This window comes from Gobius niger (genome assembly GCF_951799975.1).
Source record: "Gobius niger genome assembly, chromosome: 17".
NCBI classification, from domain to species: domain Eukaryota; kingdom Metazoa; phylum Chordata; class Actinopteri; order Gobiiformes; family Gobiidae; genus Gobius; species Gobius niger.
The window spans coordinates 13,922,289-13,947,302 of record NC_136868.1 but is presented as its reverse complement, the minus strand read 5'-3'; the positions used below and the strand labels follow the sequence as shown (position 1 = coordinate 13,947,302).

Here is a 25,014-nt window from a genome sequence, read left to right as displayed (position 1 = left end):
CTTATTTAATAAGAAATCAAACACAAAATACAAAGTATAAAAATAATTACTCTGCAAACATTTTTGTGGAAGTTCCACATCAAAACCTTCAATATGATTCCTCCAGGGCCAACTCTTGAATTTACAATTTTAATAGACAAAGGTTCTTGATCAGTCACCTGTACTGGATTGTTTTGGTGTTGACATTTTGCCTCAAAGGATTTTGCATTGGCAAATCTTTGAGTAGCAGGCACAATCTAGTGGGTCAAGTTTATTTATAAAGCACATTTAAAAACAGTACTGTCCCAAAGTGACTCCTTAGAAGGGAGGAGTTTATTATTGGTTCTGCCTGTCTTCATTTTAAAAAGCCATTATCAACTTCACTATACAATTAAACAGACAACATCCAAATTATAAATTACAGTCCACTCTGCTTCAAAACGATTGTTTGTTGCTGACAAAGCCTCGACAAACCATTACAGACGACTGTTCGAGAACCTTAATCTACCTTGGAAAACTCCTGCTTAAAGTTTACGCAAACTTGTCACAACCCTAATTTCGCCTCTGTGGACTTTTGGCAGCAATGAGTGATTTACAAGTCTTTAAAGCTGGAGCGTATGAGCAAAAACAGTCAATTCTCCATCAGTCTTTATTTCCCTTTTCTTTCCACACCTCATTTGGCCTGCGTGCGCCCCAGCCTGACGTTATAGGACACTATGTGAAAGTTGTCCCAGGCCATGAGTTTCTTCTGGACCGGGTTGTAGTCAATCATGCTGTTGTAGCGGTACTTGTTCTTGAACGGGATGGCCACCGCTCTGCCCTGACTGGTCGCCGTGTCGTACATGTAATTCACCGTGGTGTCCGGTGAGGAGTAGCTTGCGACGGTGTACAGCTTACCGCAAATGATAAATGCGTTGGCGACAGAGTTTTTCCTGATGTTGGTCTCCCAGGTTTTCCTCACCTCCAGGTTGTGAGGGTCGAGCTGCGCAATCACAATTGCCCCCCTGGCCTTGCTCGTGGAGTAGATCGCCCAGAGGCCAGATTCGTCCACTGCCAAATCGACGTCGGTGTAGCCACCCCAGGAGTAGGGATACTGACCGTGGTAGCCGGCATGGGGCAATTCCCGACGGGCTGCAATGCTCTCTGATGACAGGTCGTATCGGATTAAGGTCCTGCTCCTGCGCCGCTGGTAATAGAGGGAGCCCCGGAACATAGTGGCACCCGTCCCCTCCACGGAGTCAGGCAGCAGCAACACCTGGAACAAATAATAACGGGTCAAACGTCAATTAAGAAAAGGTGGGTGAAGTGTCTTGCTCTTGGTATGTTACAAGAGTAGTGTATATAGACTAAGAAAATGTATACTGTTTTTGTGTTCTCTGGCAAGACACTTCCCTCTCCTCTTGCATAAACAAAAGTTAAACTGATGAAAGAACATATACTATTTGGTTGAGTGTGAATGAGAGAACAAAACCGTTAAATTGATTAGTTCTGGTGCAGCTCATTACAGAGTATCATGTTCCCTACGCTGGACTTACTTTTGAGGGGAATCCTCTGGAAAGCTGCTCCATGTCCTCGTACCCGAACAGCTGCCTGACCTCGGAGCCCACAGTGTCGATCCGCCACACCATGTTGGGGCCGTAGGGAGACACCGCCTCGGGGTCCTGCATCCAAACGCCGTATTTCCCTGCGATGTTGTCTGCCTTTCTGTGAGTGACCGGATCAGCCACTGACACCAGGTCGCCACAACCTGCACAAGAGGACGAGGAATTCAGAATCTGGTTCTTAAAGACGATTTTCCTTCCATATAATACACAACTTTGCATTCATAGTCTAATTGCTTGGGTTTTTTCATGTGGTTATCATTAGCCCTGGGTAGCAAGTATCACAACTTCCTTATACTTATCCTTATACGTAGTTTCTCCCATTTCTGCCATTTGGACTTTGATAAACGACTTCAAGGATTAACACCGACATTCGTGGACATTTGAAGAAGCCGTTGACAAGACGATCTGATTTGGGTCTGAAGCTTCTGCCTGACAACTCTGTTCACATCCGCTCAATATTGTCAATACCTCAGCTGCGCCACCACAACTCATCCCAGGCCGGGGCTGCTTTAACGGGACACTCGATAAGACGAGATTTATATTTATCACTTCCTAAAATACATCCTCTCTGCATGCTCAGGATGTACCACAAGATTTAGTATCTCAATAAAGGAAGAGAATAGAGTGTCCACATGGCATAGTTTCAGATTAAATGACGTTGCGTGTTTAAGGCATAGAGGAAGTGTATTTAATGGCTAGCTTTACAGGGAGTGTTGTACTTTGATAGAGGTGTGATCTGTTTTACGTCAACACCTGTAATTGATGCACAAGTTTTGGCAAAGGTGTCCCACTCAAAATACAGACATATTAATAGCTGTATTTGCTTTGACGATGGATGGCAGATCATGTCATGTTTGCAGAAAGATGGCAGGGGAGGTATTCAGTATCAGCTGTTCTTTAGATGTAAAGGTCTGCGTCACTGTTTTGAATAGTTCTAGTTATCATCTTTATTGGTAGAGGCTGTAATATATCCCGACCTGCGGCGTCCTCTGTGCCACCCGGAGCAGGCACCTCGGTCACTTCAGCCTTGAGCTCTTGAAAATCTGAAGCTCCATATTGCCAGGCAGAATCTAGAAGAAGCAAATTTATATGATTAAAAACCGTCTCGGGTTATATGTACAGTAATATGACAAAAAAGGACCAGTTTTGTGTGGATGTCGCCTTACCTCTCAGACTGCTGCTGTCTCCCTGCCTGTTGGGCCTTGCCATCAGATGGGACAGAGAGCTGGATCCTAGGAAAGAGAAATGTTTACATTTTGGCCCTCGAGTTGGATGGAGTTAGTCTTGCGGCTTGACCCACTTTGTTTACAGCAAAATAATTTCCCACCTGGCTCTGACTGGTAGTATAGTTTGTTTTTAGTAATTAATAGTGCAAATAGATTCTGGCCCCAAAGAAAATTGAAGCTTCAGCTGCAGATTAATACAAAATAAATAAAAGAGCAATGTGTTCACCAGAAATGAATATTTTTAACCACTAATAGGGATTCACAATGTAGAGAGCTGGCTTGTCTTAACGGCAGTGGCGCTTAACAGAGGGGACTGAAGCCGAAATAAACATACCCCCCTGAATATATTCCCAGCTGCCCCGGAGTCACACAGTCGCTGGATCAGCCAAAGAGTAACGTGCACAACTCACTTGACACTTGTCCTCGGGTCTTTATAACTACACTGGCCCTTATCCCCCCACAATCACACAGGTCACGCACAGAGCTCCTTGTGCTTCCTCCCCAAACCTGTCCATGTTTTCTCATTTGGACCAAACATGTAGAGTTGAAGTATTCTAAAACTGCAAGGTACTGTACATAGTTTTGAAACAGCTTTTGTACTTCAGAACTAGACTACTCTACAACAACAACTGCTGCTACTACTTTGCCCATTCCTACTAATACTGCTATATTGCTACTTAAGAACTAAGTGCTTCGACTACAACTACAGACCACTACTAATCCCTACTATCCCTGCAATTAACTTTATTGCTACCACGAACCCCCAGCCTCTTGGTTATTGGCCAACCTGCTCAACCAACTGAGCCATTGTTAGGCTGAATTCCAATATCAATACTTTTACTCCTAACACGACTGCTATCATCGCAACACTTAAGCTTCAACTTCTCAAAAATATTAAACTATTGCCTTCATCCATTTTCTTTTTGATTTTGCAATTCACTGCAAGAGTTGGCTCCAACCAACAAGAAGTCTCAACATCCAAACGGTTCTAGAAAAGTCCCTCTTATTATCACGTTGAAAGAAGATTGTACTTCATGATTTTCCAATACAGTGGATCAACTGTGCCTCTTGTTGCCTCACGTGTAACTTGCACAGGAGCATAATGACTTCTAATGATGGAGAACATTTTGTGAACACACAAACTGCTTGCAGCTGGAACTTTGTTGACAAAGACGACTTAGAAAAGCAGTTGGAAATGACGCTGAAACAGTAAATAGTCCCTCCATTGTAAGTTTTTGCTGTTAACATTGTAAAAAACACTTGAGCTATTTAAAAGCTTGTCCCTTCAACAAACAGTGCTTCAGCTTTTACAGCCTGTTTAATGTCTTAACCTTAACGGCATTGGGCTCCCGTGAGATAAGCCCATTCATCATTACTACAGGTAAACAACAGGCACATTCTTGAACAGCATGTCAGCCATATGTTTCGCTTAGTGTCTTTGTTTGGGACGACCATGACCTGAAGTTGGCGGGACAGCCCATATTTTTTCCTAATGACAAGAGGCTAATTGCGCTGTTTTAGGATTTAGGTTCTCTCATTTCCCCTAGTCTGAGGCCAAACTGCTGTCATGAAGTCGTCATAAAACTATTTTAAGGCCTGGCCCAACATGTATTTCACTTTGCTTTTTATTGCCACTTCAGTTTTGAAAATTACCGATGCGGGAAGCATCCGCAAAAATGTTTTTCTAATAAAAGAATAACAAGGGCCCGTGTGTGCCGAGGCTAAGCAGCAAAACAGGTGAAGACATAAAGAAAATAATATTATTTCAGTTTATATTGAGATATCCTGCTGTTATGTGCATTGCTATCAATCACAAACAGCCAACCTAACAAGCTAGGGAAGTCATTGTGCCATAAACGGAAAGGAATGGCATGTGACATAAAAATCAAAGGTGGAATGCAAAAACATAAACATTGTTAGGTTGTGGCAGTTCATTTTCACAAGAATACTTTTTTGCTTACTTTACTACTAGTTACTTTAAGTATTGATCACTAGTTTAATCAATTGGTATTAACGTATTAACCATAGAAAGTAATTATTGAGACTGGGATGACACACTTTTGCCTGAATTAGCTGAAAGGAAAAAAAAAAGCCTGTGCGCAGTGTCCAAAAACTGAAACCAAATATGAGTGAAATATTCTGACGAGCAATAGCAGATTAAAAGAATGACTGTGGTTGGAATACAAGCTTTCTCACTTTTCTATTACTGTAAATCAATCAATATCTCAGCAGATATTAATACTGCAGCCCAGGGCACAGATGATTTGCTGTAGCACCCACAGCTAAAGGACAGAGGTCTATTTGATTTACAAGTGATAAAGATGGATGACCCAATTCAGTTGTGTTTGACTACAGTAAACAGAACACCAGAGTTCATCCACGAGGGCCATAACTCTTCTCGCCCTGCCTGTCCTTCTAACCTCCCCAGGAGCCTCCCCCCCCCCCCCCGCCCCTGCTCCCCCACTCACCCTTCACCTCCCACCTAACACCAACCCACCCGGGACCCGCTGTGCCTGGGCGTCATCAAAACCCGCCTCCTGCACGGAACCTCCACTTCCAGAGCACTTGCATCGCATTTCACCCCCCCTCCTCCTCCTCCTTGGAGTATTCACACCCTCCTCGCCATGCGGAGGGAACCACCGCTCATAAAAAAAAAGCAGCTTCCAGCACTTAAATACTAAAGCTGGACCTCTGTGGACTAAAAGCAGGCAGGAAGCAAGACCCGAAACCTGAGCCGGGTGTCTCAGCAGACTTATGGGGCCATCAAAACAAGAGACCCTTTGCCACACACAAATAGGCTTACTCACACATATGGCACCAGGGGGGATTCGAACTTTTCTCCGATGCAAAGTGCACGTGGGCTTGACTTGGCGGGCCACTGCACTGAAGTGTAACGTATATGGTGCATGGTATTTCGTATATGGCATGTCTGTATCATCGCTTCTATGCTCCTATTAACCATTTTCTCTCACTCAGTAACAGCAACCAAGAGCAACCTGTCTGCAAGCATCTACAGTGACAAACAACTGAACTGAACAAGTACAAGCAAGGGACAGAGTAAACAGTACTTTGGATCAATCTGAAAACAGATCCTACACTTTTTTTCTGTTTCACATTTCAATAATAACATATGGAGAAAAGTTCCAGTATTGTAGATGTGCAAAATACAACTGAACAAGTGTTTTGAGCTCTTCAGAAGGAGACTATAGGTTTTCATAATAGAGAGCTATAAAACAGCTAAAAGAGTGAAAAAGGTCAGTGTAATGTGTAATAACATACCAAATCCATTGAAGTTGGTGACATTGCATCTTGTTTTATGTTTTTTGGAGCTTCATCATCTCTATCATAGCTTAAGATATCTAAGCGGGTGTGCGCAGGGGGTGTGTGTTTTAAATTCACGTTTTCCATCCCGTGTATCTTACCTCTTCCCCCTTTAAATAGATTAAAACCACGCCGAGGTCTCAAATGCATCTAAAACCGGCAACATGCTGACAGCCGGCTAAATGTTATTCTCTGTCAATGTCATTAAGATTTGTTGTGTGATAGCTGTCGATGTGTATGTGTTGGGGTGAGAGTGTATCCCTTTACCTCCCGTGGGTCTCCTAAGGGAGCTGTCCTGGAGCGGGGGTCTGGGTGGCGCTGCGGGGGTCTGGGCAGGACACGGTTTGTTCCTCAGCCTCTCCGTTTCGCGCCTCATCTCCTCCACCCTGCGCTGAAGCCCCTCCAGTTCCCTCTCCAGGCGCTCCTTCTCGGCGCGCAGCAGGTTCCTCTCACCCATCGCCCTGTTCAGAGAGTCCTGGAGGTCGTTTTGGGCTTTGGAGGGGGACACTTGTGGGGTGCCTCCGCTCAACCGGGCCACGAGCACTTCCAGCAGGCTGAGTCTCGCCTTCAGACCCTCGACTTCTGGACCTGTGGTTTGAGGGCAGGTGGTTTCGGACGGGCTTGGGACGGTGAAGGTGTACTGGCATCTCCCACTTTGGTCGTTGTTCCTCCACATTGCTGCTCTGTCCTGCGCCTCACCTTGCATCAAAAGGCCACAAACGCAGAAGACGACGAGAAAAAGCATCTTGTGAAGCCAAAAGAAGATTCTCCAAAAAATTTCAGTGCAGTTTTTTTTTTTATGTTTAGGAACCTTACTTGTGCTTAAGGTCTGCAGCTCTGAGCTCTCCCAACTGGCTCACAGATATTTATACAGTCTGGAGGGGGCTGAGGTGACTGGGAGGGAGGCACTGGGTGGGGAGGGTCAAACAGTGAAAAAGTGATGGGACGTGTTGTATGTTTGAGGACAAAAACATCCCAGGTCCCTTTAGGTTTGAGTGGCTCTGTTTTTCTCTCAACACCACTGCTACATGTCATGTTTTAGACATCACTCCAGCTGCTTTTTTATCTTCAATCCCATCTGTGGTCGCCATAGCAGATCATCTAGCTCCTATAGCATGAGTGGATTTATTTAAGTTTGAGTCAGAATTCATTTTACATCAGAAAACGTATCATAGGGGCTACAAATAAACAACAAATAAAGCTGAAATGTACATAGTTGGTAATAGACTGATATGAAATGCACTGAACAGGATGTTAATATGATGGATCCTGAATTATTGAGACCGTAAATCATTACATTTGCTTGTCTATTTTAGATTTCAGAACTGTTGGATCAAATCAGCAGCATTTGGGAACCCCTGTGAGGCAGCTGCTGTTTGATATTAGGCTTTAGAAAAAGTTTGATTGAATGTTTGTAAATATGACTGAATGTAAGGGTGAAGTTTAGAGTATAGTTACTGGTATTGAATGTTTTTAATGTGCCCAGTAAATGTATCTATTATCTATTAGGCTAAAAACTGGTGCAGTGCATACAGTATACGGGCTTCATGTCCCTTAAAGTGATAGACTGTAAGTTGAAATGTTTTAAAAATGTAATAGATTAAGTATAACACCTAGCACCTGGGCCTACAATTTCCTGTATTGTGTATTACATTTCTCCTAAAGGGCATCCCATTGCTGATATCAACAACTTATCAGAATTCCCTGTGCCATAATTTTAACCAATGAGATGAGCTTTCCTGTGTTAGGTCCAATCAAGAAAGAAGGGGGAGGGATTGTTTATTGTTGAAATCCTTGTCTCTCTCCTCATTTGGCAAACTAGAAGTGGCTTTCAGGTCCAAACAGGATGAGAGGGGAGTTGGGGGAATAGACATAAAATTGAGAAGCAAAGTTCGAGTCCATTGTATGTTAGCAAGTCAGCTAGTCCGGTTAACTTTTCAGCGTTTCTTAGCCTGCTCAATGTATTTTTCCTATAGCTGTTAGCATAATCCATTAACATTGCAAATTCCAAACCATCGAAAGGTGTGGTCAAAGCCGAGTTAGAAATTGTGAATGAATGCACACACCTTTTAAGATTTTACTTTAGATACAATGTGCCGTATAAAACTGGCCTCTAAGCTAAATGCTAAATCAGTCAAGTTTCTGCTATTTACACATCCAATGGCCACTACACATCAGAGAAAACACAGATGTAAATGCCATGAAATTTAGTATTTCATCTGGCTTCCCTATTCATTTGTATGGGAATAGAATAAGCACCTTATCCACATCATTTTAAACAGGTCAACAAAGAACAGGCTCATTTTGCAATCTTACAGACTATCAATTTCACCAAAAAAAAAAGAGTAAAGTAAGTAAATAAATAGTCTACATGCACTGGGCACGCACTACATCAGGAACTACTTCTCAACTATTCACACTCTAAATCATACATCACTGGGCACAGACACTGATGGATGGGGTAAAAATATCCCCTAATGACAGTAGGGTGATTCAGCATCATTGGTACATGCTATTATTGGTGACTTACTTCCACAAAAAAAACAAAAATCTCTCAGTATTGCGGCCTTTGGTTTGGCTATGCAAGCAGCGAGGAGCCCGGCAAGCTGTAGTCGGATATGATTACTTCTTGAAGACTCGTGTCCACTTTCATATTGGTAGGGGGCCAGAACATGACGCAAGCAGATGATAAAGAGAGTTTTTATGAGGGCGCGAGGTCACAAAGGGCGAGCGACGACGCGATACCTGAAGCTGACCCTGACACAGAGAGGGACCGAGCTTAATTTAAGTGTGTTTTGAAACAGAAAGTACGTACATTATAAGCATTTCTTTCAGATTTGATAATGCAACTCTGTATTAGTTGAAGGTTGAATTGATGTTATTTCACGCTTAAAAAAATGCTTTATAACATGCTCAGATACTACGGGGGTTAAAGCTGCTGCACATGCTGTATTCTGGACACTGTGCCGACAATTTTACTGTATTGTTCCCACTCTACACCCCATTCCACTGTCTAATCAAGCCAGCCCTGCTTTAAGAACTAGCATGTTTATTCTTTTGTTCAAACTCTGTGCTGGCCTGCCAATGAAAGTGATGATGTGGGGTTGTCTAAAAGAATTTGCTATGGTCCTCCTCCTCTTCTCTTTTGATTTACGATATAATGTCATCGCTTAAATTATTGCACCTCTTGGGATTTGTTTAGGCAATCATGCAATATCCCATTTCGGGACAGGGTGAAATATCCAAAGGAGCACGTGCAAAGTTCTGAGGAGGAGGTGTGCTTTCCAAACCAAACATCCATAACGTTTTTCTTCCTGTGAGCTTTGTTTGGGTTCTTCTCTCTTAGATCACTTTACTCTCACCCCTGAATCACCACCTGACCCATGTCTTTCACCCCGAGGAAGGCCACAGGGCAGAAGGGGCTGCGCTGATTGATTGACAGCTCCTAAGGGGGCGAACAAGTGTACATAATCCTTAAAACATGAGTTTCTTGTGGGGTGCCTCCCCTTCACAACAAAGACAGTGAGGCTCGACAGGATGAATTGTCAAATATGTGTTTGATTTGCTGTATGGGCACATCCTTTGGGCGGAAATGTCTTACAGATGAGAGAAGGATGAGCAGAGGATGGCAAGACACGTGAGATAAATAATACTTAGCAGTCCAGAGGCAAAGAAGGGGCATAAATCACACAGAAACGGGTAGGAATAGGAACAACTAAGCTCCTGGGGAAGTTATAGGAGATAAACATCATGATGAAAACCATTTGAAGGTAGTCTATTCTTCCAGACTGCCTTCTATTTCTGGAAATGTACTCTCTATTCCCACAGTTACATCCATCAAACAGGGCACTGGTCAGTGTGGCGTGTGTGAGCGGGAGACGGACGGGTGCTGGCCGCCACTTTGTCCACTCCTCTTATTTCGGCTTAGATTCGCTTTTATGTGACTCAAATAGCAGCTGCTATGTCCGGAATCTGAAGTCATGCAGCAGGACCCTGTCAGGACCAAAACAATGTTTGCTGCCAAAAAGGGAAAGATGTAACGGTAAAAATGGCTAATACGCAGACCTGGGCAAAGAATTTAATGAGGTGTGAAACTATGCCGTTAACCCACGGGGCTTTAAAAATTATACTTATACTTTTTATTTGGTCATGAAAATTTCAGGAATGATTAGTCATCTGAAATCATGCGACTGTAAAGAGCAAAACAAGGTTTACCGCCAGAAAAAGAAAACATGTGAAAGGATTCAAATGAGGTGTGAAATGGGGAGTGTCTTATTTTGGTCATGAATATTTCAGGAATGGTAAGGTCAGTAACATGAAAACATGCGTCAGGAACAAAACATTATCCTCTGCCAAAAAAGAAGTAAGTGTTCAAGTAGCTCGTGCTCCGATCTGTGAAAAAGTTTCCGTGAGGTGTGAAAGTATGGTGTCAACCCGGAGTGCTTTTTTAATCTGGAATTTAAACTATATCTAGGAAAGAAGTGGTCTGTCATCATTCAAGGACAAAGTGGTGTGTCTCCAGATCATGCTTGATGGATAACAGACTTAATACAAAAGAAAGGTTATCTGGCTTATAGTTTTGAAATTGAACAGGACATAATTTATGTTTTTCTGGTTTAGATCATAATTTAGTTTGGTCCAGTTTAGCTTAGTTAGGTTAGATTAGATAGTTTCAAGGATCAATATATATATAAAAAAAAATGCCCAATGCACAGAACTACGGATGGTTTTCTGTCACATTTTCTGCAATTATTCTATTCTGAGCATTTTAATATATCCATATCCAAATCGAATATCCTTATACCTCAATGGTAAAGGGGGGGAAAAAAGAAACCCATTTTGTTTATAACCTCTAACCCTTCACCTGAACCGAGTGCAACCGAGTGTCAGCTTTTACCCAAATCTAAACACTTCTCAACTGGAGAGCAACTCTGTAATGCCTCATTTGAAAGAAAGATTTGCAAACGTGATCATCAACTTTTATGTTGCTTTTTTACCGCGTTTTTGTCACTTTTTTGTTGCTTTTCCAGCACATTTTTGTTGCTCTTTTGTCACTTTTTTGTTGATTTTTGTTGCTTTTTCATTGCTTTTTTTTGTTGTGTTTTTATCATCATTTTTGTCACTATTTTATTTGTTTTTAAGCTTAGATTTGGATAAAGCCAAACTGGACAAAATGTGCTCGGTTTAAGAGGTTAAATATAACAATATTTGGCCCTATTCCCAGCATACACTGTACGATACAAATATCTAATGTAATCGTGATGGGTTTACCTGGTGTTGATGGACAGGGTCTTGGTCACAGTGGGGTCTGGGCACGCTGTCAGTTAAGATCTGGAAACAGCTGCAACATTTTACGACCGCTCATCAAACAACTGCTTTACTACCTTTATTTGCTCCAGGAATTTAACTCGTCCCAATGGCAATGCTGGCTTTTACAGTCTTTATCAACGTTTTCATCAAAGGTGATAAGACAGATTCTTGTACCGACCAACCCGGTCCCAAAATTGTTTAATCTTCAAAGCCAGGATCAAGGCAGCACCCCCTGCAACCCCAAGTATCTGCTATAGATCAGGTAAATATAGGACCTCCAATGCTCCAGGCAAAGGCTTGTCAGTGTAATCTTAAATTTACAGCCTTATGGGGACAACAGGAGTGGTCTGTCAGAACAATATACTTCATAGACTCCAGTCCCTTCAAGTTAAGTGCTACCTTGAGACTTCGCCGGTGCCAATAAAAGACTATTAAAACGTCCTAGTAATGTGAGATACGAGGATTTCGAAGGGACCTGAAGGCAACATCTAACGCAGGCACCGGTGGCATAGCGAGTGTGCTTCGATTTCATTATTTTTTTCCATATGCCACTTACCCTTTCTTGTCTGCGTCCAAGCGTCTATTCTGTCCCTCAAGTCAGAGGCCAGAGATCACACCAGAGCCCTTTAAAATGAGTTTAATTCTGAGCCAAAAAAAAAAAAAAAAGGTTCAGTATTAGGTCTTTCAATGCAATGCCTGAATATAATACAGAATCCATATTTACAGCTGAAATAAATTACATTAAAATAATAAAATGCCAGAGGTTTTACAGTATGTATCATACACTGAATTCAGAATTGGGGCCTTGAGACAACACCGCAGCAAACTAAACAGCAGAAGAGACACCCAAACGTAGCCAAATGCAGCATGAAAAATACAGTTTCATATAAGTTGTCGAGGACTCCGTAGTGGTCCAAGAGCCTAAAGTAAGTAAGCAGTAAAAACAGCTGAAAACATTCAGAGAGTTACAAACCCTCTTGTACAATTCAACCTGAAGCAAAAGAAAAAAAAGTTAAAAGTTACCTAATTACTCTATTACTCTTCTTTTGTTGCCTGAATGATACATCTTTACAAAAACACACATAGATGTCTGGATGCTGTGTTGGGAAATGTGCCTCTGTTGACAAAAATTCCCTTTCACATTATAAGTCAGGAAATAGCCGGCAGGTATGAGGCTGCAGCAGGTTCACAGAGGCTCATCAAATGATCGGACAGTGTTTGGACTTATGTTTGTAGATTTTACACAGCGTTCAAACAGCTGGAGCGCTCTGTATAATTTGATGATAAACAGAAATGTTTTTATTTCCAAATCTCACGAATGCAGCTCCGGCCAGTATGCACAGTTGTTGTGTCCTTGGGCAAGACAAAGACTCTTCATCTGCCTTGACTCAAGTTTCTGTTTATGCTGGTGCATGAGGAGTATGTGAGAGTGAGCTAACGGGTGCGTGATGCGTTTCCATTCATAACATTAACATACAACAGTGGGTTATGCTTTGGCCTGTGCTGTGCTGAGGCATAGCTGTGATTACATTGAGTAAAAGTAGGACGTATCTTTCAATATTGAGCAGCACTATGTTGTGATGTTCAATCGTCTATTGTATCTTTGTGTCGATTTACGTGAGACTTGGAAATAATTACATTCTATCATTTTACACACTAGCGTCTAGACTTTTTTTGCTGCACGTGGTGTTGCACAATGTAGGACTAACAAGATTTGAACATCAACAAAGCGATCAGGTCCCAACACGTGTATGGAATGAAATCCCCCTTCATTTTGACAAGAGGTCTGCTTTATCGCCCCAATCTCCGTTTGTCCCATCCCGTCTGTAACTGAATATTAAACTAAACAAAAACCTTAGTGCGGATCCCACAGAGCATTCCTCTCAAAATGTCAAAAGTAAGATCTGTATTCAGAAAAGGTTCAGGTAATCCCCCGTTCAGGGCAGGTGGCTCGCTGGCGCCCTCTCGAATGACTCGTGTGAGGAGGAGAAGGGGACGCTAGCGATATCGCAGGATCACTGGAACTGCAAAGAAAATAACATTAAGTTTCAAAAATGTCTGAGGAGAAAGCGGTGTTTTGGATACTCACTGATGATAATTAACAGCAGACCAATCACTACCAAAGCGATAATCAGTTTCATCTGTGGAAGGAAAGGACACAAGTGATGAGATCTTTGAGCTAAATTAAAAATGTCGTTTCGTATTGAATTGAATGACTGGTTTAGGAATCAGGCGCTTGGACAGACAGAGAGAGATTACCTTCGTGTCTCTCCACCACATCCTCCGGTGCAGCTGTTTGGCTCGGCTACTGAAGGCAGATGCATTGTCTGAAAGGCTCTCTGGATCGTCAGCAGGGGTCACACAGAGGAGACGGAGCAGTGTTAGCAAACAAGCACAGCAAGAGTGTAAAATATTGTGGCGATTTATAATAACATGATGTCAGGGGGCTGCTGTCATTGGCAGGACTTCATACAGATCAGCTGTAACATAATGGTTATTTGTTACAAGCACATTTTTTAAAGGCGTTTTGGTCCATCTTCTTGGACAGGGCAGTTTAAAATCAAAGTGGCGATAGATTCAGCAAATGGTTTGTGCTGGGATTTCAACTCACAACATTGAAGCTGGCAGAGATCTCCCCACATTTGTACAGCAGCATCAACTTCACAGCCATCGTGCAAACAAGTGAGTCTACTTAGGCCTTCTTTTCCATTCAAACACTTTGCCCAAATCATTCCACCTTTTGCATCAATGTTGAAAAGTTGAATATTGAAGTTGCTGGTGAGCATACCGGAGTTTCCAATTCTATTGCTAAAGTTCAAATGTACCCCAAGAATGTAAGTTTTTATAATAAAATACTACACTATATAATATGTAACAATGCATTGCAAGCAGGGCTGCGCAAGACAAAAAAATAGCAATATTTTATAACTGTCTTGAATATTGCAACCATTTCACTGTAGTATATTTGAAATGGATAAAATTAGCAAAAAAAATGGAAGCAGCTAATTGTGTCAAAACAAGGGAAATAACTAGGAAAACCATGACTAAAAATACACTTTTGCACACTTTTACAATGCCTTTAGGCTGCCTTGACAAAAAATGTGTAAATCTGTGTAAGATGTCTTCTTGATATATTAAATATTGCGTCAACCGTGATTGCAAGTAAAAACCATATTGTAAACAGCGTGATGCGTACAGCTGCTCACACGTAAAGCAGAGGAGAGATTATGTTTATGAGTATCCATTAACAATGATTATTGGGCCTATGAATAGTCCGTCAGTTGCCTCTGGTCTGGTGTTTTTGCCTGGTGCTCCTTGGCGCGGCGCTGCTCATGTGCTGTTGTTATTATGTGCGGCGTTATGTAAGCCTGAGCAGTCTGCGGGTGAGATCACTCTTCCTGGTGGAGAATGACCAGACGCTTGTGCTGCCAAACTGAAGAACAAAGAATAAAGTACATTTCTAAAAACTTCCACTTCTTTTATGACGCTGTATCCATTTCCAAACAGCTCGCCCACACTCCCGACTGTTTCTTGGACACTGTTGTTGGGGTGTTGTTTACATAGCGAGAAGTAAGGTGCGTTTATGGCTGCACAAAGTGTTGCAGGATTATTGTTATTGCAATAAAAGCTGACACGGCCAATTTCCTTTTTTCTGCAACATGGAGTGACATTAGTCAAAATCAAAACATTACCAAAAATGTAAATAAAACAGCAGAGGAACAACTGGGTCAAGGTGAACGCAAAGTATTTAAAGTTGTAAACTCTCCATTAATTCAACATTACAGTCAATGAGAATTTGATGCCGTTTTGACTCAGTCCTGATCTCTATGGTAAGAAATGTAATACTGTATCCCAATAACATTTAAATCTTCAATCTGGCAGACTTTCTTTTTCTTTACAGAACATACAATTAAAGCAGTGCAATAAAATGTGTTTGCCTTTCTGTGGCTATTTCCACACCTATGTGTCCACTTAACACCTTAAAGCGGCCACAAAGCGAGGGGGCTCAGGGCCTTATGAAAAGATGCTTGTTAATCGTGAGGAATTTAACAGGTCACTGGCTCGACTGCTCGCGTCAATCACAGCTTTACGCGCGCACATGAAAGAGAAGTTTTCAAAACGTATGGACATGTGACACGCACGTTTACGCACACCAGATGTCAAATATAAACTTTGGAGGGACAAGAAACATTAAGACATTATGTAAGAAAATCAAGAGGTATCCCACCTTTAAGACAAAGGCTATAGGGCGCTTTATGGTGTCTGAAGTTTAAGCACGTTTTAAGCATCTGTAGCAGGGGCACAAAAAGGGCAACGTGCTTAAAAGTCAGAAAGCCGTCGAAAGGCTTTAGACAAGCACCTGCTAAAGCATTAAACCTGGCCTTAGCATTAACACCTTTAGAGGACACTGGTGTATTTACATGCATGCGCCCCTTTGCCGGTGGACACTGCTGTTTAAATGCTTGGTCGTCCCGTGAGAAATACATGCTCCTGTTACACACAGAATACAGAAAGCTCTGAGGTACAGTCGTGTTAGTTGGGGGGTCTTCTATGCAAGCCAAGCAGAATGATGACCTCTGCTCAGAAAATGCCAAACAGGTTTCATCTGTAAAAAATGGTATCAAATTTCACTGTTCTAGTTCTCTTGGATGCGGAGAAGATTGAGGGCTCAAGTAGGACTGTCAGGGTCCGATCTACAGTGGTTCTCCTCATATTTATCTGGGCATAGCTTTAAGGTCTGAGTCTTCGGATTTGTTGAGAGGGGTGCCTCAAGATTCCATTTTGGGTCCTGTTTTATTCTTGTATTTGATCCCCTTGAGAAAGATCATCCAAAGGTTCAGTGATGTTTCTTTCCACCTACTTGCTGATGATATCCAGCTTTACTGCTCCTTTAAGCCGCCTGAGATCCGGAAGCCAAACTCCTTGCCCCAGTGCCTCGTAGAAATAACACAATGGCTAAGCGATAACTCTCTGCAGCTCAATGCAGACAAAACAGAAACATTGGTTTGGATTGCCCCTGATGCCAGTGATAAAACAGTACTTGGGTGACTTAGGCCAGTCTGCTAAGCCAAGTCTCAGAAACTTGTGAGTTATCTATGACAGAAACCTGTCATTAGTGCAGCACGGTAAGCAACTGACGAGGAACGGCTTCTTTCAACTAAGTAAAATTTCTAAAATTAGGAATATGGTCTCTCAGAAAGATTTGGAGCTCATTCAAGCTTTTGTGTCTTCACGTTTACACTGTTGTAATAGTTGTTTTCATGTCTGAACCAGGAAAAAGCCAGTGTTCTGGCTTTCACAGCCTTGCATGGTTAGGCTCCCTCTTACATCAGTGATCTGATCCAGCCTTATACCCCTGCACGGGCTCTGAGGTCTGTGGATCATAATCTGCAGGAGGTTCCATGCATTGTGCATTGTTTTCGGAAGTGACCGATCCTTCCAGGCTGTTACTCACCAGCTTTAGAATGATCTTCCGACCTTTTTGCGCTCAATTGACTCTGTTGACACCTTTAAAAGCAAACTTAAGACTCATTTATTGTGTGTAATTTCTGATTTTTTTAACTGTGTTGTGAAGCACTTTGTGGCTTTTTGTCTGTGTAAAGGCTACTTACTTACTTCCGTATAAGAAATGAAATAAATAATTAAATAAAGGTCCTCTTCCTTATCTTTGTGACGTAACTGTAATTTTTCTGATTGCAATCACGATGAGTGTTGCAAACTATGCATTCAAAATAAAGTTCACTGCATATGCTCAGGATGATTAACATTTCAGTCTGGGACACACTCGGAAATATTAAAATCTTCTGTCATTTTAAAAGTAGGCAGGCCCCAGACAAATTGACATCATTTCCACAGGGTCTAAAGGTGGGTAGGTACGACATTTAAAGGAATAGGCCACCGTTTTTACACACCGAGATATGTTCTGACCTTAGCTTAGACGAGTTGATGCGTACCTGTCTGGTCTTTGTGTGTGCACCAAGTCACGCAAATAGACCAAAGACGTTGCTAGCATTTAGCCTCTCTCAGCATATTCCTATAGCTCCAAACTGGGGTGAAACGACCAAGCTCTTCCACGTTCCCTATTTAAATACAGCTACGTGAAAAGTTACACGGTCCATGTATAGTTACACAAAATTAAACATGTCCACTATATTGTAAGCCGTAATAATACCTTAGGAGCACTTTGACTTTACTGCGTGGACGTCGAAGTGCTGTTTAATTTTGTGTAACTATACTTGGATTGTGTAACTTTTCACGCAACTGTATTTAAATAGGGAAAACATGGAAAAGCTTGTTCACTTCTAACTTCAGCCCAGTTTGGAGCTATAGGAATATGCTGGGAGAGGCTAAATGCTAACAATGTTTAAAAATAGAGTTTAAAAATGATAAAACTATGTATTTTCCTCCCCCTACATGTTCCAACAATGTCCTAATGTGTAGAATGAGCCCAGACCTGTTCACCACAACTGCCTCTAAAATCCTGCACTGTCACGTGTTACTTCGGTCCGAATTGCCGTCATGCACAAGCTTAATATAGAAGGTGCAGTTACAAGTATGACCTGAGGTGGCAGTAGTGAGTATAATGATGATGATGTTAAAATGTATAAATCCATGGTCACATACTCAGCTACATTTAAAATCAGTTTTTGTTCTTTTACATCAACCTGCCCAGGGACGACAGGTGGAAGTTAGCATTTGGGATAGAAACCTGGTACAATGCATCTTTCCATTTGGTCATTGTTAAATTGTGCCCTATCCCTGTCTGAGTAAAAACCATACCATAACATTTGATGAAATCCCTTGAACTAAATGCAAATCAATAAGGACCAGACAGTTGTTTTGTACACGATGGAAATACAATTAAGATGACTGACCACTCTATCAACCAACTTGTAACCACTCGGGGCACTAAAACTTTTCCCAGACCACAAATGTAAACCTACCCAATGTGCGTACCATGTGTTTCTTTCACAAATGCAGCACTTGTAGCGTGGTCTGCTATTTATTTCCCTCATGTTGATACAAAGAAAAGAACACGTGTGTTTTCTGCCTGAAGCAACCCACCTGATTTGTCCTGTAGGTCGTCCAGCCGCTCACCCCTCTCAATGACCTTGGAGATGTTCTCTTGCATCACGTCGATGACTTCATCGACTTGAGACTGCACACTGCGGACACCAAAGTCATAATCATAAATCCCAGACGGCCCCCTGCCCAGGTCGGTCCAGTAAAATCCACCTCAGATTACATTATGATCCCGTATTTTGCCAAAGAATGAAGAGACACGGAGGAGAAACGTTACGGTCGGATTTTCCAGCAACGTGATTTTTATCTTTTCAGACAAGAACGAAGCCTTGAAATTTCACATCATTGCTATGAAAGTTTAAATAAGCAAACAGCAAAATAAATATGACAGAGATTAGAAGAAATGTACTCTGTGACTACTACAAATGAGTTACAATTTATATCTTCGGACACACAACAGCGCACATGGTCTGTTTTTCTTTCTCAAATGTCACGTTTACAATGTAGATCTAAGGTACCAAATAATATTAACTGTAACACAAGAAAATACATTTGATCACAGATTAATATTAAAATCTTCTGTCATTTTAAAAGTAGGCAGGCCCCAGACAAATTGACATAATTTGTTGAGTAGTGGAACTAGCTAATCAAATAATTGTACAGTTTTATTCCTGATAAACAGAAGACGGTTAAGTGTTATTCAGTCTGGACCCATACGCTCTTGACCTTTGCTCCTGGCATGAAAAGTCGCACGCGCTCACAAAAACAATAATAAAATCGGCACTTCTCGCAGCATGGGAACAGCAGTGCACTTCAACAATGACCACCTCTGTTCCCTGACCGGCGCTGGCTTTGGTTTAATATGGAAAAAACACGCAGAGGGTTTCGGGATTTCCTGAGAACGTTTCAAAATGACCCGTGCATTAGCGTATTACACAACCTGCAGCTTTTGGTAAACATGGCACGCTACAATTACATAATAGCAACGCCAAAACAGAGCCGTGCCCCTCCAGCTTTTATGTGGATGAGGAATGCGTCTGGACTCACTTTTTGAGCTTGTCATTTTGAGCGCCGAATCTGGGAGCGCTCGGGCCTCTCCTGGAAAAAAAGAGGCAAGAAAAGTCAATGGACAGCCGTCGGTGCACATTTGACAGAACGTGCATGCGGTGAGGAGTCTTGTGTATAAACAAGGCTTTGGTGTTATGGCAGACAGAGGGAAAAGCTTTGAGTGAGTGGGTGGGAATTACTAGCCCAGTGGTTCAATTTTAGATTCAAGTTGATGAGAGATCATTTCATTTACGCAGTAGTAATGCATTTAAGGTGTTTTTTCTGGTTGAGAAATGGTTCACACTTAATTATCATCCCAAACCATTTTTACAAACAAGGCACCAAAAGAGAATTTATGTTTTGTGTATCAGTAGTACCTTTACTTTTAGCCACAGTACCACATTAGGGTTTATCATTCAGTGCTATTTAATATTGCCTATTCTCCTTTTTGTGAGAAGCACTTTACAAAATAACTTGAAAAATTGGATATTCAAAAGCAAAATGGTGTACAACTTCAGCCAAAACTGAAGAATGTATTTTAGATTATAATCTTTGTAACTTTGATTAGGGCTGTAACTTGCAATATGCGATACGGCAGTGCCATATTCTTGCGATATTTTACCAAACCATTTCAACACGTCTCAGAAAAAACAAACAAACATTAAAATTCAACAAAATCAGGAAATGTTTAACTGAAACTGAACTTTTACACATTATGAGTGTGCGAAAAAATTTGTCGATCTCGGTCAGATGAAGACTTTAGTGATATTACAAAATGTTGTGTTTTTATTTTAGACGGATATTGCATTACCTAATGTCGCGATACCATATTTTCTGTGATATCTTGTACAGCCTTAAAGAAGAACTAAGTAACTTGCTAAATCCTTTCCGTAGTCCCTCTGGGTGTAATACAAGTGTTTATTTGGGGGGTCTTTCATCTCCCCCTGGTGTCTCTGGCCAGAAAACCACAATTTTAAACAGTATTTACAGCTAAGTTTGAGTGAAAATAATTATCTCCATTGTGTAATTGGATGTACAATATCCCTGTCAGCGTAGTATTTACTCTCACGGACAAATAATGAGTTAAAAAAACGCAACATGCTACGACACCTGCAGTGGCGCTTATGGCCTCTAGGGGCATGAGTTACTACTTAAGTTCTGCTTTAAATTGATGAACTTGCATGTCATTATTTTTCAATTATTTTTTATTTAATGAAATAAAATTTAATCAGAGCATCTTCAAAACAGAGCAAAACTGTGAAAGTTTCGGGTCAGAGAAGTAACAAATGATTCTTATGGGGGTTTAAGTGGTCAAGAGTTCAAGCTGCAAGTAAAGTTCTAATAGTGTTGGGTGAGGCTGATAATAAAACAAGTGATTATGTTAAGTCAAAACTGTGTGAAGAGTCTGTGAAGAACAGAACACCAGGTCACTTACAAAAAGAAGTCTTCCTCCTCATCCGAGTCCTCCTCCAGCAGGTTCCTCTGTTGAAACATTGAGGAGTTGAGTTTTAAAAACAAGGCCAGCTTTCCATCAGGATCGGCTGACATTACTGACAGGCAATCACAAAACTGTCAGAGCAGCCACTTCACTGGGCTCATGGGGGCCATAAAATGGGACACTGAACAAGAATACCCGAGCAGACGGAACGCCGCAGTGACAAATTTGCTGTAAACACAAATAGCTCCGCACAGTTTAACACATTTATGATGCCAATAAATGCCTGGAAAGCCCTAAAACGTCTCCGGTGACGCTTCAGGCTACTCTCACCTTGTTTGTCCTCGCTTTGGTCAGAGAATGGTTTAACCAGAACGTGTAAAAGGTTTAACAGAAATCACAGAGGAGATTGTGTGCTTGGAGTCAGCCGTGTTTTGGTTAACAAACAAGTCTCTGTGCCAATGTTTTGTACTGTTTAAAGGCCAAAACTATTTCCCTGCTCACAAATGCTGCTGAGAGATATTAAACATGACCTCCAAGAGATTAGATGGATAATGAAGAAGCCACACAGTTGTTAGTGTGAATTTCATGATCTGTAATTGTCCTTATACACAATATCAAATTATAACGCGTAGTGCTTGCTTAAGCCATGTGTTAAAGTTGACTAAACAGTGATGCCGTGGTGAAACAAACGTGTACTTTCAATTGTAGTTACAGCCACACTGAGGTGCTGAAGTTATATTTGCTCCATCACGAGAGCAACCAACGGCTTGAAAAAGATGCCAGCGAAACAAAACAAAACTGACAAGGCTTTTTATGTAATTTTTCTATTTCTATTGTCTGTTTGTTTGATGTTCAATTGTTTTATCGTTTTTCTTTATACTTAACTTAAATTACAATCTGTGGAACATTTCATCTTGTTGTTAAATTGTAATCAGTGTTAATTTTGTTGACGGAAGTGTTTCATCATAATTTTAGTCAAAGTAATATTTTGTCGACTAAAATTAGACTAAAACTAAATTTTAAAAAGTTAATAAAGAGGAAAACTATGACAGTTTGAAAGAGTCTCATATCATGTTCCTCTGACCACCAATCACTCACTCACTACATTCACCCCAGGCTTCCTGGTGTTCGCTAACGGTCTCCCATCCAAGTACCAACTAGGCTCTACAAGCTTAGATCTGACGGGAAATTTACTGCCAGAGGAACTGTGCTTTGTCAATGTGGGAGACGCTCCATAAACAGTACAATATTATTAATGTTTCAAAACAATAATGTAAATGTAAAGTTGACTAAATGAATTTACATAACATGTTTGTCGACTAAAACTAGACAAGAATCGTTTAACACTGGGTGTAATGCATATCAATATGTGCGACACTCTGGAAATAGTCTTTGTTGTTGAAATGTGCACTATTTGAAGATAACCTACGTATTTAAAACTAGAGGTTGGCTGTGTCTGATGATAAAGAACTGAATTTGCAGGTAAGCAGCTGCACATGGCCGTCCACTGTTCTCTTGTAAATGTCATCTCCACAGCTGCAGAGCGACTGGCAGCCACATGATGATAAAGGCTTTGTGATATAAAGTGGTAGTAACTCTCTCCTCATCCTGTCCATCTCCCCCATAACTATCACAGGGGGAAAAGCTGTTAGCCATTATGAAAGGACAAGCCAAAGTGGAGGCATGGAAGGTGCAGGTTGTTATGCAAGTCTCCCCGTGAGCTAAGCTTTGATGCCAATTCAAAAACAGCAATCAGGAGCCCACAATGGAAACACATGGTTCAAGTAAATGAATGTAGGATTAGTGGGGGACTGAAGAGGAGGAGGCTGGCCACAGCGAGGGATGTTTACGCAAAAGAATCTGTTATTTACTCTTGCAGCCGCAAACACTTTTCCACGCTGCTACGTTTATCAACAGTCTCTTCTCTTTAATAAATCTCCTGACAATGCAACTGCAAGTCATTTGCCTCCTAGCGTGCATAAAACATTTGTCAAAAGATATGATTGCATTAACATAGGTCTCACAACCCCATGAAACGGGAATTTCTTGTGTCGGTGGACACTAGACAAATATAAAACATATATAAAAGAGTGGCGATTGAGGCAACAGTTGCAACAATAATTAAAGCATATCATCCAACCTAATAATGGTTACCTCAATTATTGTGAAGCTGCTACCTTGCCCAGGTCTGTCTCTCTTGTAAAACAGATTTTGAAACTCAATAGGATTTTCTGGCTTAATAACTGTATAATTGTATAGCTGTATAAACCATAATTTCAAAAGCAACCCTTTTCATTTATCCAGTTTTGCGACTGCCCAAAGTCATTATCAAATAAATCCCTTTGAATGGAGCAATGCTTTTTCATCAAATTATTTAAATGGAGAAAAGGCATTGCTCCACTCTTAAAAAAAAAAAAAATGATTACATCTGTTTGCCAAAGAGGGAGAACATCTGTACACAGGTAGGCCAACTGCAGCCGGATATTGGATACATACAGGAATAGTTGTTTCAAGTGTGATAGTTAGTGAATGGAGCATGCAGCACACAATTCTTGTGTGGTGGCGACAGAAGATACAGACTCTAACACACCATAAACTGTCTTTATGAAGGAGAGGATCATCCTCCAACGCACAGATCTATGTGTAAAGGCCCTTACCCTTTCACTACGAATCGATCCTGTGACTTCATCGTCATTCAGATGTCGTTTAAATTTGGGGGGCATGTTTTCATCAAGTTGCTCCTCCCGTTCTGGCTCCCTCTGTGACAATGAAAAAAATAGAAAATTGAAGCCAGGGAGGATTAATGGGACAATTCTGGGTAAACATTTTGCAGGCCGTTAGTTTGCTGCTTGACATTTCTCCAAAATTGGAGATGGTGGAAGAGGATAATTAGGATTTAAGCACAACCAGGCCAGGAAGCACAAAACAAAGAGCTTTTCACAGACACCAAATCTGAACCACTCTGTTTGTTTTACAGTTGACTGAATGGGTGCACAAAACCAATCAGTCTTTATGATCTAATCATGAACACATTTCAAACAAGGAGCCATTACAACATGCCCATAGGGAAATTAGTTAATGAATTAGAAATAAGAAATGTTCATGCATTTCTGTAGCTCAAACAAAAGGATTAATACCATTGATTCCAGTTCAGTCTGAGCCAGAAGCTAGTTGAGCGTCCTGTAATGGCACTGCTGTTGAAAAGGCCTTTCAGGGGCCAGCAGATGTCAGGAAGAAAACTAAGCAAGGAATTGGGTACTTCTTTAACTGCAGGGTGAAATGAGGAAATAGACAGAAAGACAAAGCAAGTCTGATAAATTAGAAAAGAAATAGGATCTGAAAAATGTTAATATTTAAAAGTGTCAAAAATATTGACTCAATTTAACAGATTGAAGATATTAGAAAACAGTAAGAACAAAGTAAACAGTAAGTCACATTCTAAGTCAGTTTTATGAACGTGTTTTTTTTTTATACATGTTTCCACTGCTTAGATTGTATCCTTCAATCTAAACATTTTTTTTACAACACATTTATTTTCTGTAATCTTATGGAAGTAGGCAAATTTGTGTTTGATCTATATCTAAGTATTATCACTTGCTTACACAGTACTACAACACTTGTTTGCCAATCAATTAATTGATTTCTGCAACAACAATCACATTTCATCAAATGTAATAACAACAGGCAAAATCCGGTTTTTTATAAGGTAGCTTAACATAAATCTGACCCAGGCTGATAAGCTAACAAAAAACATGCTAAATCCACTGACAGTAGTTAGCACAAATGCTAACGTGGCTTTACCTGTCGTTTCTCAAGGCAAGTGGACCCTTACCGAGAAGGATCGGTATCCGTTTTATGTACTGTTTTAGATTACATCAAATGCTGGGAAATGCATTTTAATATTCGTTGGGTCGACGAGGAACGGTTGTCATCCTGGATGTAGCCTGCGTTGCCTCCTCCGGTGACGTCATACATCAGCTGACCAGGAAATGCTCACAACAGCTGGATGAGGAGAAGAGGAGCGCAGCTTTTGAAAGAGAAAACAAGATTTGACAGCGCATAGACT

At 41.2% G+C, this 25,014-nt stretch overlaps 2 protein-coding genes across 3 annotated transcripts; both read right to left on the bottom strand.

Moving 5' to 3' along the window:
* Nucleotides 1-483: 483 nt before the first annotated feature.
* Nucleotides 484-6,951, bottom strand: myoc (myocilin). Its single transcript, XM_079574498.1, has 5 exons — nt 6,398-6,951; nt 2,750-2,815; nt 2,561-2,653; nt 1,515-1,726; nt 484-1,234 (listed from the first exon to the last, which is right to left on the bottom strand). Exons 1-5 carry the CDS (start codon nt 6,873-6,875, stop codon nt 653-655), a joined length of 1,431 nt encoding a protein of 476 aa, XP_079430624.1. The 5' UTR covers nt 6,876-6,951; the 3' UTR covers nt 484-652.
* A 5,983-nt stretch (nt 6,952-12,934) lies between these two features.
* On the bottom strand, nt 12,935-24,920 carry vamp4 (vesicle-associated membrane protein 4). Of its 2 annotated transcripts, XM_079575274.1 has the most exons (9): nt 24,750-24,920; nt 24,086-24,215; nt 23,606-23,707; nt 20,946-20,992; nt 19,511-19,561; nt 18,506-18,606; nt 13,700-13,779; nt 13,530-13,581; nt 12,935-13,464 (listed from the first exon to the last, which is right to left on the bottom strand). In XM_079575274.1, exons 2-9 carry the CDS (start codon nt 24,086-24,088, stop codon nt 13,439-13,441), a joined length of 462 nt encoding a protein of 153 aa, XP_079431400.1. In that variant the 5' UTR covers nt 24,089-24,215; nt 24,750-24,920; the 3' UTR covers nt 12,935-13,438. The 2 variants fall into 2 exon arrangements, with proteins under 2 accessions (XP_079431400.1, XP_079431401.1); XM_079575275.1 differs by lacking the exon at nt 24,086-24,215.
* Nucleotides 24,921-25,014: the final 94 nt, after the last annotated feature.